Source organism: Mercenaria mercenaria, chromosome 17 (assembly GCF_021730395.1).
Source record: "Mercenaria mercenaria strain notata chromosome 17, MADL_Memer_1, whole genome shotgun sequence".
Taxonomy (NCBI): domain Eukaryota; kingdom Metazoa; phylum Mollusca; class Bivalvia; order Venerida; family Veneridae; genus Mercenaria; species Mercenaria mercenaria.
Genome location: NC_069377.1, coordinates 71,453,562 through 71,471,330, shown reverse-complemented (window position 1 = coordinate 71,471,330; position 17,769 = coordinate 71,453,562). Strand labels below are relative to the sequence as shown.

The 17,769-nt window shown below is 34.6% G+C and overlaps 1 protein-coding gene across 1 annotated transcript in view; it reads right to left on the bottom strand.

Annotated features, from left to right (window-relative positions):
- Nucleotides 1-5,960: 5,960 nt before the first annotated feature.
- Nucleotides 5,961-17,769, bottom strand: part of LOC123537226 (phosphatidylserine synthase 2-like) — a 65,252-nt gene continuing 53,443 nt past the window's right edge. Inside the window, exon 13 of the mRNA XM_045320867.2 lies at nucleotides 5,961-16,815. Coding sequence (XP_045176802.2) covers nucleotides 16,604-16,815 — 212 coding nt within the window. The 3' untranslated portion in view covers nucleotides 5,961-16,603. The remainder of the gene's footprint in view (nucleotides 16,816-17,769) is intronic.

The following is a 17,769-nucleotide window of genomic DNA, read 5'->3' as shown; positions in this document are numbered from 1 at the left end:
TTCTACATGCATGGAGGGATTTTGATGAAACTTGGCACAGTTGTTCACCATCATGAGACGGAGTGTCTTGCGCAAGAACCAGGTCCCTGGGTCTAAGGTCAAGGTCACACTTAGAGGTCAAAGGTCAAATTCAAGAATGACTGTCCGGAGCATATCTTCTTCATGCATGGAGGGATTTTGGTGAAAGTTGGCACAATTGTTCATCATCATGAGATGGAGTGTCTTGCGCAAAAACCAGGTCCCTAGGTCTAAGGTCAAGGTCACACTTAGAGGCCAAAGGATACAAGAATGAAAAATTCAAGAATGACTTTGTCCGGAGCATATCTTCTTCATGCATGGAAGGATTTTGATGTAGCTTGGCACAGTTGTTCACCATAATGAGAGGGAGTGTCATGCGCAAGAACCAGGTCCAAGGTCAAGGCCACACTTAGAGGTCAAAGGATACAAGAATGAAAACTTTGTCCGGAGCATATCTTCTTTATGCATGAAAAGACTTTGATGTAGCTTGGCACAATTGTTCACCATCATGAGACGGAGTGTCTTGCGCAAGAACCAGGTCCCTAGGGGTAAGGTCAAGGTCACACTTAGAGGTCAAGGATACAAGAATGAAAACTTTGTCCGGAGCATTTCTTCTTCATGCATTGAGAGATTTTGATACAACTTGGCACAAATGTTCACAAGCATGAGAGGGAGTGTCGTGCACAAGAACCAGGTCCCTAGGTCTAAGGTCAAGGTCACACTTAGAGGCCAAAGGTCAGATACAAGAATGACTGTCCGGAGCATTTCTACTTCATGCATGGAGGGATTTTGATGTAACTTGGCACAATTGTACACCATCATGAGACTGAGTGTCAGGCACTGGTCTTTTCTTTTGAATTACTTCCCTTTGCTGTTACTATAAATAGCTTATATTGTAACTTTTTCATTTCAAGTCATAGGAAAAAATCGAGACCACTTTTCTGTAGTACAACATGCATGTTACATCCAATTCTGGTGTATTTTGAGCTATCTCTACCTGGTAAGGATTTTTGTGTGAACTTGTAATATTTTTTTTTTGTTTTTGTTTTTTTCCTCTTTAAAGATTAACTTCCCTTAGTTGTTACTATAAATAACTTACATTGTAACTTTTTAATAATTGACAGTAGGGAAAAACCAAGACCACTTTTCTGTGGTACAACATTGATGTTACTTACAAATTTTGGGTATATTTTAAGGTATCTCTACCTGGTAAGGATTTTTTTGTGGACTTAGAAAAATAAAAGAATAACAATAATTTCTAAAAAAAAAAAAGCATTGAAAATAACTAGAAAATTAAAATTCCATTTGCAAATACAGGTGCTAGTGTAAAGAAATTTGCTGTGACGGGCGTATATTGTGACATTCGGGCACTCTTGTTTGTAGAAAAAAAAAGGGGGACAAAGAAATAGGCTGGGTCCATCCGTCAATGTCCAGTCTATAACTCTGCCATCCATGAAGGAATTTTGTAATAACTGGAAGAAAAAAATGTTCCCCATAATGACACATGTGATACACAAGACCCAGACCACTAGCTCCAAGGTCGGTCACAAAGGTCAAATGTTAACCGTTTTCTTTCATCAAGGGATTTTGAAATTACTTTGCACAAATTAATGTTCCCAATAATGAGTTATAGTCAATAACTTTCTTTCAAGGGATTTTTAATTTACTTTGCACAAATGTTCCCATGATGAGACAATGTGTCATGAGCAAGACCCAGACCCCTAGCTCCAAGGTCATCACACTTAGAAGTCAAAGGTTTACATAGTCTATTTCTTGTCCCATTCATTCATCAAGGGATTTTGAAATTACTTGGCACAAATGTTCCCAATAATGAGATGACATGTCTTGCACAAGACACAGACTCCTTGCTCATAGGTCAAGGTCACATGTTCAGAGCATCAGTTTCATGTCCAGTCTATAACTCTATCATTCAAGTATCACTTGGCACAAATGTTCCCAATTATTGAATAAAGAGACAATATGCCATGTGCAAGACCCAGGACCCTGTCTCAAAGGTCAAGGTGAAAGATAAGTTGTTTTTTTTTGTCAGTCAAAACTTTACTTTGCATGGATGGATATTCAAGTAATTTGACATAGACTCAAGGTCTAGGTCAACTTTGGGGATAAAACATTTTTGACATTTTTTTGTCTTGTCTGTAACTTTAATGCATAGATGTTTATTTACATAACTTGGCATGAATATTCACCATTACAAGACAATGTGTCATGTGCAAAGGTCAAGGTCACAGTCACTCATGTTAACCTTCTTTTTTTGTTGGTGCATTACTTTCCTTTTATGTGATAAAGTACAATACATGTGTTTTTAAATCAGTTTTCCCACTAATTCGAAAATGAAATGTTTGAAGTAAGATTATGGTTATTGATTGATATAAAAAGCTGTTAACAATTGTAGATGTCAAGAATGCAAACCCAGTCATGAGTTATACCTTTATTATTTATATAGGTAAATACAGCATTAGTATGATTGCTATACATTAGGTTGATATTAAGTGCAGCTCTGCCTTGACCAACATGGGGTATTTACTTTCTCCAGTGTGTAACATAAAAACAAGTTTCATTAGTACCATATAAATATCATGAATTTCATTCCTTTATTAATTACCTCCCATTAATATGCTAAACCGTTTCTTTTTAGCTCACCTGAGCCAAAGGCTCATGGTGAGCTTTTGTGACCATCAAATGTCCATCGTGCGTCGTGTGTCCGTCAACATTTTCTAAAAAAAATTTCTTGAAAACCACTGGGCAGAATTACACCAAACTTCACTGGAATGATCCTTGGGTGGTCTCCTTTCAAAATTGTTCAAAGAATTTAATTCCATGCAGAACTCTGGTTGCCATGGCAACCGAAAGGAAAAACTTTAAAAATCTTCTTGTCTAAAACCGCAAGGCATAGAGCCTTGATATTTGGCATGTGACATCAACTTATGGTCCTCTATCAAGATTGTTCAAATTATGCCCCTGGGGTGAAAAGAGGCCCTGCCCTGGGGGTCACAAGTTTTACATAGACTTATATAGGAAAAAACTTAAAAAAAATTCTTGTCTAAAACCACAAGAGCTAGGCCTTTGTTATTTTGTATGTAGCATTGCCTTGTGGTCCTCGACCAAAACTTTTCAAATTATGCCCCTGGGATGAAGAGGCCCTGCCCCGGGGGTCTCAAGTTTTACATAGACATATAAGAAAAAAACTTTAAAAATCTTCTTGCCTGAAACTGCAATACTTAGGCTTTTGATATTTGGTATGTTGCCTTTCTTAGTGTTTCTCTACCAGAATTGTTCAAATTATGTCCCTGGGGTGAAAAGAGGCCCGACCCTCAGGTACCAAGTTTATCATAGACTTATATAGGAAAAAAAACAATTAAAGATCTTTTTGTATGAAAGTTCAAGGCCTAGGCCTTTGATATTTGGTATTTAGCATTGCCTGGTGGATCTCTTACAAGTTTGTTGAAATTATGCCCCTGGGGTGAAAAGAGGCCCCATCCTAGGGGTCACTTGTTATAATTATGAGTTAATACAGGAAAATATACTTCAAAAATTATCAGATCATACTTCCTAGAATGTTTGATTATAATTACCTGATGACCCCAAGCGATTAGGGATCACTTGACTGACTTTAACCTACTGACCTACTTTCTTGTTTTTTAAGATACAGCCTTGAAATTTGGATGACATGTACAGTTTTGCACACTGATCTTAAAACTGACTTTCAGTTACCATGAATGTGACCTACTGACCTACTTTCTAATATTTTAGCATCAGTTTGCCATTTGAAACATGTGGCTCATATTACTCAGGTGAGCGATCCAGGGTCATCATGACCCTCTTGATGACCCTCTTGTTTTTCTAATAAAATCACATCAAACCTTTAAAATACAGATATTAACATTTGAAAGCATTCACCAGCTATAAATTTACAGGAGTTTTCAAACTGCATAACTTCTTCATGAATTATATAATATTATATTGTAGTTATGATTTATATACATTATTAGTATTAGTATGTTGCCCCCACCCCTCCGTTGTATTGGCATGCAATGTTTTGTGATAAATGTCTCAGGGCGGGGAAATTCATGTTATTGAATAGATTTCATTTAAACTTAATATAGTTGTATAGCAACATAAATATCACAACACAAGGTCCATAATTCCAGCTGAAAATTAATATTTCATGAATTATGACCCCTTTTCGCTTTGAATATCAGGTTAAATTTTTATTCACTTCTGATGTATCTTGATCATTACTAAATGGATTTGATTCAATTAAAATATAGTTGTTCCACATCATAATGACGTGAGGTGCATTACTCTGGCAGAAATATTAACGTTAATGGTTCTGTCACTTTTTCTATGTTATATCCACATTATTTTGACCCAAACAGTTGTTCAGCAACATAATATGGCATTCATTATGTTCTCACTGCATTTGCTGAAAACTTTGTTAATAGAAACATTTATCTATAAAATAAACTGAAATTTTTATTTTATGATTTTTTAGCAGAGAAACAAAACAGATCAATTCTAAACAAATTGGGGACAACAACATTGGTTGCATAACATCTGCAGGCAAGCAACTGTTGAAAACAAAACATTCACACCAAATATTAACTAATGTGCCTAACCATTATAAAGATAATAGTTGTTGAAGGATAGATGGAAAGACCGACAAAAGTATCCTTCAGAACAGGAAAAATATCCCTCAATGTGTTTAGGAAATATGGTGTGACATTCAGCCGTGAACTTGACTGTGGGTCAGTGCTATTTTGGAAGACAAAACCTCAACTTGTGTTTTATTAAAATCACAGGACATCTAGGGCTCAATCTCAGTTGTGGCCTTGAACTTTTGACTTGCATGTTTGGAACATGGGTTCTGCAGTCTTGACAAGCAGAATGAGTGGAAAACTCAACAAAAGCTTCATTAAAATCATAGAGGTTTAGAAGGCATTGTGCCTTCTGACCTAGTTTTTGACCCCACATCACCAAGAGTTGAACTTGACCTAAAGATCATCAAGACAAACATTCTGACTAGATTCATAAAGATTTGGTTACAACTGTGGCCTCTAGAGTGTTCACAAGCTTTTCCTTTGATTTGACCGGTGACCTAGTTTTTGACCCCACATGACCCAGATTCGAACTTGACCTATAGATTATCAATTAAAACAAACATTCTGACTAATTCCCATGAGTTTCAAACTTAAATTGTGGTCTCTAAGAGTGTTGAAAAGATCTTCCTTTGATCTGGCCTAGTGACCTAGATTTTAACCTCACATGACCCAGATTCAAACTTTACCTAGAAATGATTAAGAAAAACATTCTGACCCAGTTTCATAAAGATTGAGTCACAAATGTGGCCTCTAAAGTGTTCACAAGCTTTTCCTTTGATTTGACCAGGTGACCTAGTTTTTGACCCCAAATGACCCAGATTGAAACTTGACCTAGAAATCATCAAGCCAAACTTTCTATGTTTCATAATAATTTGGTCACAACTGTGGCCTCTAGAGTGTTCACAAGCTTTTCCACTGATCTGACCTACTGACCTAGTTTTTGACCCAACATGACCCAAGTTCAAACTTTACCTAGAAATCATCAATACTAACATACTGATCAAGTTTCATACAGATTAGGCCATAAATGTGGTCTCTGGAGTGTTCACAAGCTTTTCCTTTGATCTGACCTATTGACCAAGTTCTTGACCCCACATGACCCAGTTTCGAAGTTGGCCTAGAGATCATCAAGACAAACATTCTGACCAAGTTTCATAAAGATTGGGTCAAAAATGCGGTCTCTAGAGTGTTCACAAGGCAAATGTTGACGGATGACGCAAGCCATACAATGACCGGTCACAATAGCTCACCTTGAGCCCTTTGTGCTCTGGTGAGCTTAAAATGGTATTTTTGCAGATAAAAATAACTGAACAAACAACAAAATTCCCTGTAAATGTGTTTTATTACCTTAAATATTAGCATGAAATTTACTTTTGATATGATCATAATATAAGCTTTTAAAAGTGAAGAACAGTAGCACATTTATACATGTAGGTATTATCCTCGGTGTAGTATCAAAGCATACAGTGATGTCTGTATAACATTGGGTACATTTTTACAGGTAAATGTACCTACCAATACTCGGGTAAATGTACCTCCTAATACTCTGTCTTCAGCAGGACTGATCACAACACAGTACTGAAACTACATTCAGCAAACTATTATAACACCATCTTTATATAAATACATTTTGAATTGCTATTTTCCTTCCTTCTGAAGTGAGTTCAGTTAGAAACAAGTGTTGTCAATAGTAACGAACATGTTTGAATGTCCCTGCCTTATAAATTTAGATCTTGTGTTCCAATTTGTGCCAGCTCAAATATATATCTTTAACTATTCCTCTATAACATAGAAAATTACAAAATTCTGATCTGACAGTTTGTGACAAATTCTTCATTATCAGTCTAGCGGGTAGTCTACTAGGTCTTGCGTTTGACAGACTACTCACTAAGGCAAACATCTTAAAAAAGTTATCTGTTATTCTAAAATGCTTGTCTCTGTTAAAACACGCTTAATACGCTAGAATGACATTGCGTTAACGTGCGGTGACACCAAAGGTTTTGTTGCGACCAAGAAAAAGTGCTACTATATTTTGTCTACTGTTTTAGATCAAGGACATATTAGAATCGAAATAATTTATAACAAAACCGTGTTTTAACACTGTTTATACACTTTGGCGATAATACGTCGTACAAATAATTTCACTCAGCCGGGCCCTTGTGAAATTATTACGCCCGACGTATAACCGCCCATCATGCATAAATTGTGTTAAAACACTCTTCTGCTATAAATTATTTCTTAAATATGGTTTTACAAACATATGCAGTACATACTGGTGATATAAGTAAAGAGATAAATATATCCAAAGAGCTATAAAAATAAATAGATTGGCAACTTGAAAGGCATATAGAGCAAATCTCGCCAACCTCCCGTGACAAAAAAAAGAGATCTCGTTTACCGGAAGTGGCGCTTTCTCCACGCGCCATTTTGTATGCGAAAGCAATTATTCATCGGTAAAATAATTATCACCGTATGACCATGCTTCTTTCAATGGCAAAAAAACCCCGTGTACTTCGTGTCTTAAGACCATTTCACATTAAACTAATTTTGTTTTAGAAGCTAACATGTATTTTAAATGTAGTTTTAAAGGTACAAATTGTAACTCCATGCTCGCCGATGTTTGTTTTTAGTTAGATAACGCCGAATCACGCTCTGACACGAGCTCACGCGAGATTACAGCCAGTTGCCATTCTGTGTATTTTATACTTCTTTGATATATCCCAGACAACTGTTGTTGAATAAAATCATTGTTTTGAGTTTCAGATGCGAAGGAATTACCGGAATATCATGAGGGTTATAATAATATGTATGTGAACAACAATGCATTTATTCAAGAGGAAATCACTGAGATATATTATTTTGATTCAAACACCATATCAAGTACTACTATCTATATCCTTGACAACGTCCACAAAATATTTGTTGATTTTGTTAGGTTTTCTTTTTCTAGCTTGCCATTATGACCTAGATATTAATAATGATGTAATATCTGTGATATAACAATTGTGATTTTGTTGCATAAAAACACAGTTTCAGTCTTCTTTGTTTAATAGGAAAATAAATTGGGTCATATTAGAATTAACAATAAAAAGCAATTTAGAAATATACATGCACTGTTCAGGTGAAAATAAATTTAGCTTGGTTAAAATGAGTTTATGGAAAATCAATGAAATAGTCTCAGGCAGAAACTGCTGCACAAGGCAGTTTGGAACTGTCATTATCAAATACAATCATAGGCAGTTTTCTGTCACTGGAATGCCTTGTCTCCTCAATTATGCTATTATGCTGTATTCACACTAAAAGATGCTTTAAAACACATAATTCAAAGTTTCAATTAAATATCAACCATACCAATGATGGGACAAATAGAGGTCTAGTACCAAGCTTTCACTATAGAATACCAAAAAGAAGCTTGTATAGAAATATGATCTGGCTCAATTACCAATATTCATTAATCCTATCTCTAGGTAGTAGACCATGTAATGACAACTGACAATTTCTGCCTGGTGAGATATTTATCTCTGTTCTCAAGCTGCTACAGAACCTTGTTTACTTGTCTGAGCTATTTTAACCGCCAAATGATGCTAAAATATTATACACAAGAATCTGCAAATAAAGGAAAACAGCTCAGCTAAATGTCATTCATTTAAACCATTCTGTAACTACAAAATAAATCAATATTTATCATATGTTTATAAGATGACTTTGTAAGTAGCCATCACATACTCAACATCTAGTTAGCAAACTTAAGGCATCCGTATAAAATACATTTTACAATGGTGCATATTTCACCATGAACAAAGAAGTAGTACTCCAAATTAAAGTTGCAAATCCCAGTGTATATTTTGACTGGTTTTCTGTAAACTGATGAAGCATTGTGACTGTATTTTCATATGTTTGTAACAATATTCCTTGAACAAATATAATTTCCACTCTTTTTTTTTTCAAATTTAAATTCAAGTAGTAGGAAAATAAAAGGTTCGTATAGTTTCAAGTAATATGAAACCATCAAATTTTGTTTGTATAAAATACTTAGTGAGAAAAAAAATCTTTTGCACATGGATTTCAAATTCAAAGATGAAAGTAATGGAAAGTAATGGAAATTTCTCTCTTTTTTTTTCATTGGGGGATTTAACTTTTTGGGCTAACACCATAATATTTGGTTCAAGTAACCAGAAATTTTCATAACTATGGCAATTCTAATAAACATTTTTTCAAGTACTTGACAAACAACATAAAGACATCAACAGTGTGCAAGGTATAACACATTTTGCAAAAAGGTTTAACATCAGATTTAGGCAACACGGTGTACAAAAATAAGCTATAGCAGTATGACAATATAAACTCTTTAACAATAAAACTTCACATAAAATATACAACTTACAGTATCAAAAACACTTTTTTTTACCAAAATGAGATAAACAATGATTATCATATCCAACAGTGGATTATAACTTACAAAAATACATCAATGTATTAAGACAGGTTACTGTAAAATCAGATATTTGAGTGAGGCTAACAGTTTGCTAGTTATAAAGTTGTAAATGAAGTATGCCATACAATGTAACAATATTCACTTTACAAGGCCAGCTGGTGAAATATATACCTCTTTTTATAACAATATTAGTACTTCCAAGAATATTGATTTTCACTTGTACAAAAATAACTAAAATAAAATGAATACCTCAAGAATATATGATTTTACAGTAGATAACATCAAGTCAATGCATCTTCAACTTGAGTATAGAGAGAATACTGCTTCACCTTCAGTAAAAATACAACATTACATTCTTTGAGACAATCTATATATAGCAGGGAATATTACAATAGGTGTGTTTCATTTCAACTTTATGAACAAACAAAAATTTACAACCCTAAACACGGCCGGAGGGTCCCATTTGTATTTAACAAAAGTACTTTACTGTTAATAAAATCAAATGGGACTGAAATAAAATATACATGTATTACATTTATGGTACCACGTGATTAACAGAAATAACTACTTTTAATCAAAATATCTGACACAACTGATATCTATGAGACTGGGGTATATTCTGTTTGGCATCCAGAAACTAATTCAAATTTTTGAATTGGTATAGAACACTTTCGTAATGTGGTTCTTAGCCCAGTTTTCAACCTAAAAAAATGATTGAAACCAAATGAGAATATACATGTACTGGTTACTTCACTTAACTTGCTGCAGAACTATTTGAAATGTAACAAAACACCATTCTGTTGACATTTTACATTTAACTGTTGATGGAACATCTGCTATGACTAATAAGAAAAAATGATATTCTGACTAAATGACAGTAATTGGTATTCAATTTAACATAAAAACTACATATCCTAACTACACAAAAGACTAAAAATAAACCAAAAGGCTATATAAAATCTCAAGGCAGAGTAATACCACTATATACGGAATTCACAATGTGTACGCTAGCAAAATTTGCATAGATACAGTCATCACAATAATCAATATACCCCATCCCCAATCTTTACAAATCCGTCTGGTTCAGCTGCTGAATTAAAATAAGTAAAATCATATAAGGCTATCATTAAAAAAAATTTGTTTGCGGTAACATGACCTACCCGTGAAAATCACTGCGCCCCAACTTTTTTTTCTGGCCAGTCAGATGCAATTTTTTTTCTCTATATGATAATATGCAAAAAAAAAAATTCCCTACCTACATAAAAAAATTTGGGTCACATTACTGCAAACAAACAATTTTTTAATTACGGCCTAAACATGGTCTTTCATTCTGTAATCTTGAAATCTTATTTTTCTGCTTAAGCTTAAAGGGGGATAAATGTTTACACTTGTCCAACCATATGTATATGTTCTGAAAATGTGTTTCTTATTGGTTTTAACATCACACTGGCACAGTAATAGGTCATATGTTTTTTCCCCCCAGCTTTTTGATGTTGGAGGCAGACCTTCCGTAAGCCAGCTGGATGGTTTCCTACAACCCAAGCAAGACTTGTACCCGCATTAATGAGGGGCAAGTTATTTGAAGTTTGACCTTATGTTCTGAAAATTTTCTACATTTAATTCCTTATGCATTTCCCTATTTAAAATTCCTACAAATCAGCAACTAAAAAATTGTAATGTTACCCATGTGACATCTTAATGTCACCTCCCTGAAAAGAGCCAATGACACATCCCTTAAATAGTCAATCTGTCTTGAAAGAGGTATTAGGTTTACCCAATAATCATATTGCTGTGGTTTGTAATACCATATAGAGGATATTTGTTTGTTTCAGTGTAAGATTGAAATATTTTTCACGATTCAACACCAGATGCAATATTTTCACGAGTGGCATAGTCAGGAGTGAAAATGTAAGATATGGTGTTCATGAGTGAAAGTTATTTTGATCTTACATGAAAAACAAAGTTTCTTTTTTTATAATTTCTTACCGGTGATACATATATTTGGTATTTTTCACTGTGAGGGTTATTACTTTATGGTAGTCTGTGAAAACATGAAGACTTATTTAATGTATTACTTTTCTTTCTTAAACACTTGAATAACACTATATGCCATTATCTAATGAAAAGTCAAAGAAAAGGAAAGATTTTACCCCCCTATCAATAAATATAGGAATATATGAGTACTTCTGCAGACTTTTGATTGTATAGTTTATGATTTTGTCTCTTTTAACCTTTAACCTGCTGGCAGCAAGTGGTTTTACCTTTGCGACCAATGCGACCAATATCAGACTACACATCCATGCAGGCTGATCATGCTCTGCACTGTTCGCAATTCATTCAGTAAATTTTCAAAGAACACCCCTTAATGTTAAATGGAACTGCCCAAACTGAATGATGGACCAGTCCATTTCAGAGGTTTAGCAGGGTAAAGGTTAAAACTTAGCTAAAAAGTATAAGTGCACATATAACCTGACATTATCTGACAGAGACATGCTAACCAGACCACATATCCAAGTAAACACATGTTATATCTGAATTCAAGTTTTGTTTTTGATTGTACACAACTAAGAATTGAATGGAAAATAAAAAAAAATCTGAAAGAAAAAAAATATTATATAGAACTCGATGTAAGCACCTGAACGGACACTGGAAACATTTTAACATATCTGTAATGGCAGTAACCTCAGGCTTCTCCGTTTAAATAGTCAGGTGTCTTAACGTAGATACCAGTATCGGAGAACTTTTTTGGGTCAATATATCTTACTGTTAAACAGTATGTGTATTTTCTCCAATATAAAAACAATTTTCAACATTTTTCAGGCATTACATCTTCACAGGTTCAATTTATCAAGGCATTGTATGTAAACACTTTTGCAACATACCACAAGCTTGAGCAATCAAAATATTGTATGTAAAAGCTTCTACGACATAGGACAAGCTCCATTAATCAAGGTTTTGTATTATAAACATTAAAAAAAATAAAAAATTACACAAACATGCTTTTCAACAGCTAAATGATGGGATGGAAACTTTCAAACTCGTTCCGGAACACTGAAAACTTTACACACACAAAAATATTATCGAGCCTGCAGACCTAACAGGTTTCTTTCAATACTTGAACACAAAGTTTAAATACTGTATCACTAGGAACAGTTTATAAACACACCTGAGGACAACATTATAGCAATAAAACAGAGAAAGAAAAGGTAAACTGAAACAAGAGCTGTCACAGGAGACAGTGTGCTTGACTATTTCGATGCTAGATAGTGAAACTCGGCACATCTGGGGAAGCTGGAGCTGTCACTGGAGTGTTTAATGACTCTGATGGTGGATAAAGATATTGCACAATAGCTTGAGTCTTTGTCAAAAATATTAAGTTTTAAGAGAGATAAAGATAAAGTGTATCAAAACACTAAATAAAAATAATTCTAAGCAAAAAGGGAGCATAATTAATGAAAAATTGGTACCAGAGTTATGCAACTTGTGTCATATGATGTGGGTGATAAGGTGAAACAACTATTTTAAGTTTGAATCAAATCCATTTAGTAATAACTGAGATAGAGTGAAAGTGCATCAAAACTTTAACCTGAAATTCTAAGTAAAAGTGGGGGATAATTCATTAAATATTGGTACCAGAGTTATTGACCTTGTGTCATATGATGTGGGAGATGATGTGGAACAACTTCTTTCAGTTTGAATCAAATCCATTCAGTAATAATTAAGATAGAGTGAAAGTGCATCAAAACTTTAACCTGAAATTCTAAGTAAAAAGGGGGGATAATTCATGAAATTTTGGTGTGAGAGTTATGGCCCTTGTGCCATATGATGTGGGTGATGATGAGGAATAACTATTATAAGTTTGAAACAAATCCATCAAGTAATTACAGAGATAAGGAGAAAAAAGGGAAAGTGTAAAAAAAACTTTAACCAAGATGGGGACGCGGAAGGACCCCCGACGCCGACACCGGGTTGAGTAGGATAGCTCTCCATATACTCTGATAGTCGAGCTAAAAATGAGCAAACTCTGAAAAATAAAATAACTATCCTTTAAACACTCCTTGTACATTAACAGCTAAGGTTATGACAACTTACATAAAATACCCATTTTCACAAGGCTATTGAACACAGATTAAACGGGAGTCAAATTGTACTGGTATATGCTCATCAATGGCCATCTCCAAACAACTACAGTCTTTCAATCTTCTATAACGAACTGTCCGCAAACAAGTATTTCAGTTAAACAATGTTTATTGCTAATTTCTACTTATATTGATTGACAAATTTACAATTTCTATCAGAAGTAACTGGATCTAACCAAATATTAGTGTGTCTTGGTTGAAACTTGCACAGACTGAAGTCACATGGTGACTTTCCAGCTTGAATGGTGGAGGAAGACCTTATCTGACCTTCCGGGCATAATTTTGGGTATGGCCTGGCACTTTGGTGGAACTATCAACCTTTCATAAGCAAGCTGAATAGCTTCCTCACATGAAATAATTTTACATTCAATGGGGGATCTGAAACCTACTGTGGTAAAGTGATTCAAAATCTGTGATCTAAACCACTTGGCCACAGAGGTATTTGCAATCAACTGAGCATGTGACTTGTCACAGTCAAAAAATCTGTCTTGTAATTGAAATTGTATAATCAAACTGTTTCAACTAACTTTTTGCCTGGAGCAACCGGTTTAAAACCTAACAAATTATATATGAATGGTAAACAATAAATCTCCTCCTTTTAATCCTGTCTTAAAATTGCCATCATGTAACACCTGCAGCGTACTTGTAACATGATTGTCTTACTTGTAACATAATTGTACACTTGTAACATATTTGTTACACTTGTTATGTGGTTGTAACACTTGTAACGTACTTGTAACCTGGTTGTAACACTTGTAACATAGTTGTAACACTTGCAACATAGTTGTAACACTTGTAACATGGTTGTAACATGGTTGTAACATGGTTGTAACTCTAGTAACAGAGTTGTAACACTTGTAACATAGTTGTAACACTTGTAACATGGTTGTAACACTTGCAACATAGTTGTAGCATGTAACAAACTAACAGCCAATAAAAGTGACTTGAGCCTCAGTGAACATTACCATAGAAACAAGGCCTTCAATAAACGTTAAAGTCCATAAAAAAGTAACATCAATATCTAACATATATCCTACTACACAAAACACTTTAATTATAGACAAAATCTACAGAGCGCAGGCACTATGCCAACCCATAAGCAAAAATGATTAAGTAAGTGAATCCACAAAGAACACTAACAAGAGGACCATGATGGTCCTGAATCGCTCACCTATCCCCACATGACCCAGTGTTGAACTGAGTATGACTTCGTTATTTCTATTATTTGACATAGTGACCTAGTTTTTGAGCACATGTGACCTAGATATCATCAAGATAAAAAATTCTGACCAATTTTCATGAAGATCCATTGAAAAATATGACCTCTAGAGAGATCACAAGGTTTTTCTATTATTTGACCTAATGACCTAGTTTTTGAAGGCACGTGATGCACTTCTGAACTTGACCTAGATATCATCAAGTGAACATTCTCACCAATTTTCATGAAGATATCATGAAAAATATGGCCTCTAGAGAGGTCACAAGGTTTTTCTATTTTTCGACCTACTGACCTAGTTTTTGAACGCACACGACCCAGTTATGAACTTGACCTAGATATCATCAAGCTGAACACTCTCACCAATTTTCATGAAGATCCATTGAGAAATATGGCCTCTAGAGACATCACGAGGTTTTTCTATTTTTAGACCTACTGACCTAGTTTTTGACCACATGTGACCCAGTTTCAAACTTGACCTAGATATCATCAAGATGAACATTCTGATCAATTTTCATGAAGACCTCTTGAAAAATATGGCCTCTAGAGAGGTCACAAGGTTTTTCTATTTTTAGATCTATCGACCTAGTTATTGACCGCACGTGACCCAGTTTTGAACTTGACTTAGATATCATCAAGGTGAACATTCTGACTAATTTTCATAAAGATCCCATGAAAAATATGGCCTCTAGAAAGGTCACAAAGTTTTTCTATTTTCAGACCTACTGACCTAGTTTTTGACCCCTCATGACCCAGTTTCAAACTTGACCTAGATATCATCAAGGTGAACATTCTGACCAATTTTCATGAAGATCCATTGAGAAATATGGCCTCTAGAGAGGTCACAAGGTTTTTCTATTTTTAGACCTACTGACCTAGTTTTTGACCCCACGCGACCCAGTTTCGAACTTGACCTAGATATCATCAAGGTGAACATTCTGACCAATTTTCATGAAGATCTCAAGAAAAATATGGCCTCTAGAGAGGTCACAAGGTTTTTCTATTTTTAGACCTACTGACCTAGTTTTTGACCGCACGTGACCCAGTTTCGAACTTGACCTAGATATCATCAAGATGAACATTCTGACCAACTTTCATAAAGATTCCATGAAAAATGTGACCTCTAGAGTGGTCACAAGCAAAAGTTTACGCACAGACGGACGACGAACGACGGACGCCACGCGATCACAAAAGCTCAATTTTTCACTTTGTGACAGGTGAGCTAATAAAAATTGACGTGACAAGCATTTTTTCCCTCATTATGAATGATTTTGTGATTTAAGGCCTTCGAGTAACTTCAAGATAAACAACAATAATACAGTCCTCATATCGTATTCTAATATGTATGTCTCTGTTAAAACACTCTTACGCTAGAATGACGTCACATTAACGTGCAGTAGTGATGTCAAAGTTTTTGTTGTGACCAATATATTTTCTACTGTTTTAGATTAAGGGCATATAAGAATCGAAATAATTTATAGCAAAACCGTGCTTTAACACTATTTATACACTCAGGCGGTAATACGTCCTCATGAAATTATTACGCCCTACGTACAACGTATAACCACCCATCGTGCATAAATAGTGTTAAAACACTCTTTTGCTATAAATTATTTCTTAATTATACACCGACTTTCAAGGTAAAAGTGAATCGATTTCTTATTTATTTACACTCTAATAGTTCCAACTTCCATAGTAACAATGTATTACAACATCTCTAATGTTGCAAAATACGCCATTAATGACCGCAAATATCTTAAAAGCAGACTAAAATAAATGCATTTTTATTTTCATTCTCTATTTTAACAACAATAAAATATCAAAATCTAACAAACCAGGTATTTTAAAAAAGATAGTAATAATGTAAAACATACTTTGGCAAATATTTACAAAAAAAAACACACACACACACACAAAAAAAAAAACAACATCAACAACAAAAGGGACTTTAAAGAAAATAAATAAGATAATGGTATTACAGCTGGACATGAAAAGATGTTTACATAAACATAACATCCTGAACAATTAAAACTTAACCCAAATCAATTATTAGAACCAAAATATTCACACACTAAACACTAAAATATCAAATATTTTATACCAGTAACTATGGAATGAAGCAGTTCTGACTAACATTATCATTTAACTTTAATAATGTTTGAAGCCTAAAAGTAGTCTAAAATCCAGCAGATCCATTTTTTGTTTTTGAGCGATGATGGATGCCGTTGTTATTATCATTGTATTTCGTGTTGCGGAGATTGTATTTTTGTGGTAACTCGTCCTTCTCATCAATAGAATCACCAGAGCCCCTGTGTTTTGGTTTTAAGGCAACATCATTTTTCACATCTCGCTTGATGTAAAACTTCCACACTGTATAACCTACAAGACCTGAAAAAGAAAATCTGTGTATTATTCACTTAGTTCTCTCTCCACACTGTATAACCTACAAGACCTGAAAAAGAAAATCCGTATATTATTCACACAGTTCTCTCTCCACACTGTATAACCTACAAGACATGAAAAAGAAAATCCGTATATTATTCACACAGTTCTCTCTCCACACTGTATAACCATCTGACATGAAAAAGAAAATTCATCAAATAAGCACTGTGTCCACTCTGTGTAACCCCAAAGATTAAGCCTGAATCAACCAATAAGATGCTGGATATTGAAGACTGTCTCTGCAATTTTATTTTCCGAGCAATACCGATTGGTTACAATGCAATTAACTATAAGAATATAGAGAAGTAGCTTTATGCCAAACAGAGTTCAAACAAAAGCAGACAACATCAGGAGCATCAGGTAAAAAGTTAAGGTTTTTATTTGTTTCTAACTAACTTGGCTTTCAAATCCATGGCAGCAAATCTGACTAAACAAGAAGGCCATGACTGCCCATTTATTTATTTTATTTGGGTTTTACGGCGCACCAACACAGTATAGGTTATATGGCGCCAAACACGACTACAAATTTTGGTTCCACATCTCATTTACATTGGAATAAAAACATGAGGTATGGAATCAAAATTTGCATACCTGCTGGAATCACAGAGTTACACCCATGACAGCCCAATATATTGCTCAACTGACTCCAATGGGTACAGGTTAATTCCTGGTAGTGTACCACTACTTGAAGCAACATGCCAAATATCTAAACTTTAGACACTGAGGTTTTACACACACATTTTTTTCCTATATTAGGTCAGAGACCACCAATTCAATCAAGTACAGGGAATTTACTGGGAAAAAGGTAATCACATACCTGGGAATAAGATAATGTTTTGTCAATTCTAATTGGTCAGTCGCGTAAACAACCCAAGAAGTGATTTAAAACAAAAGTACCAT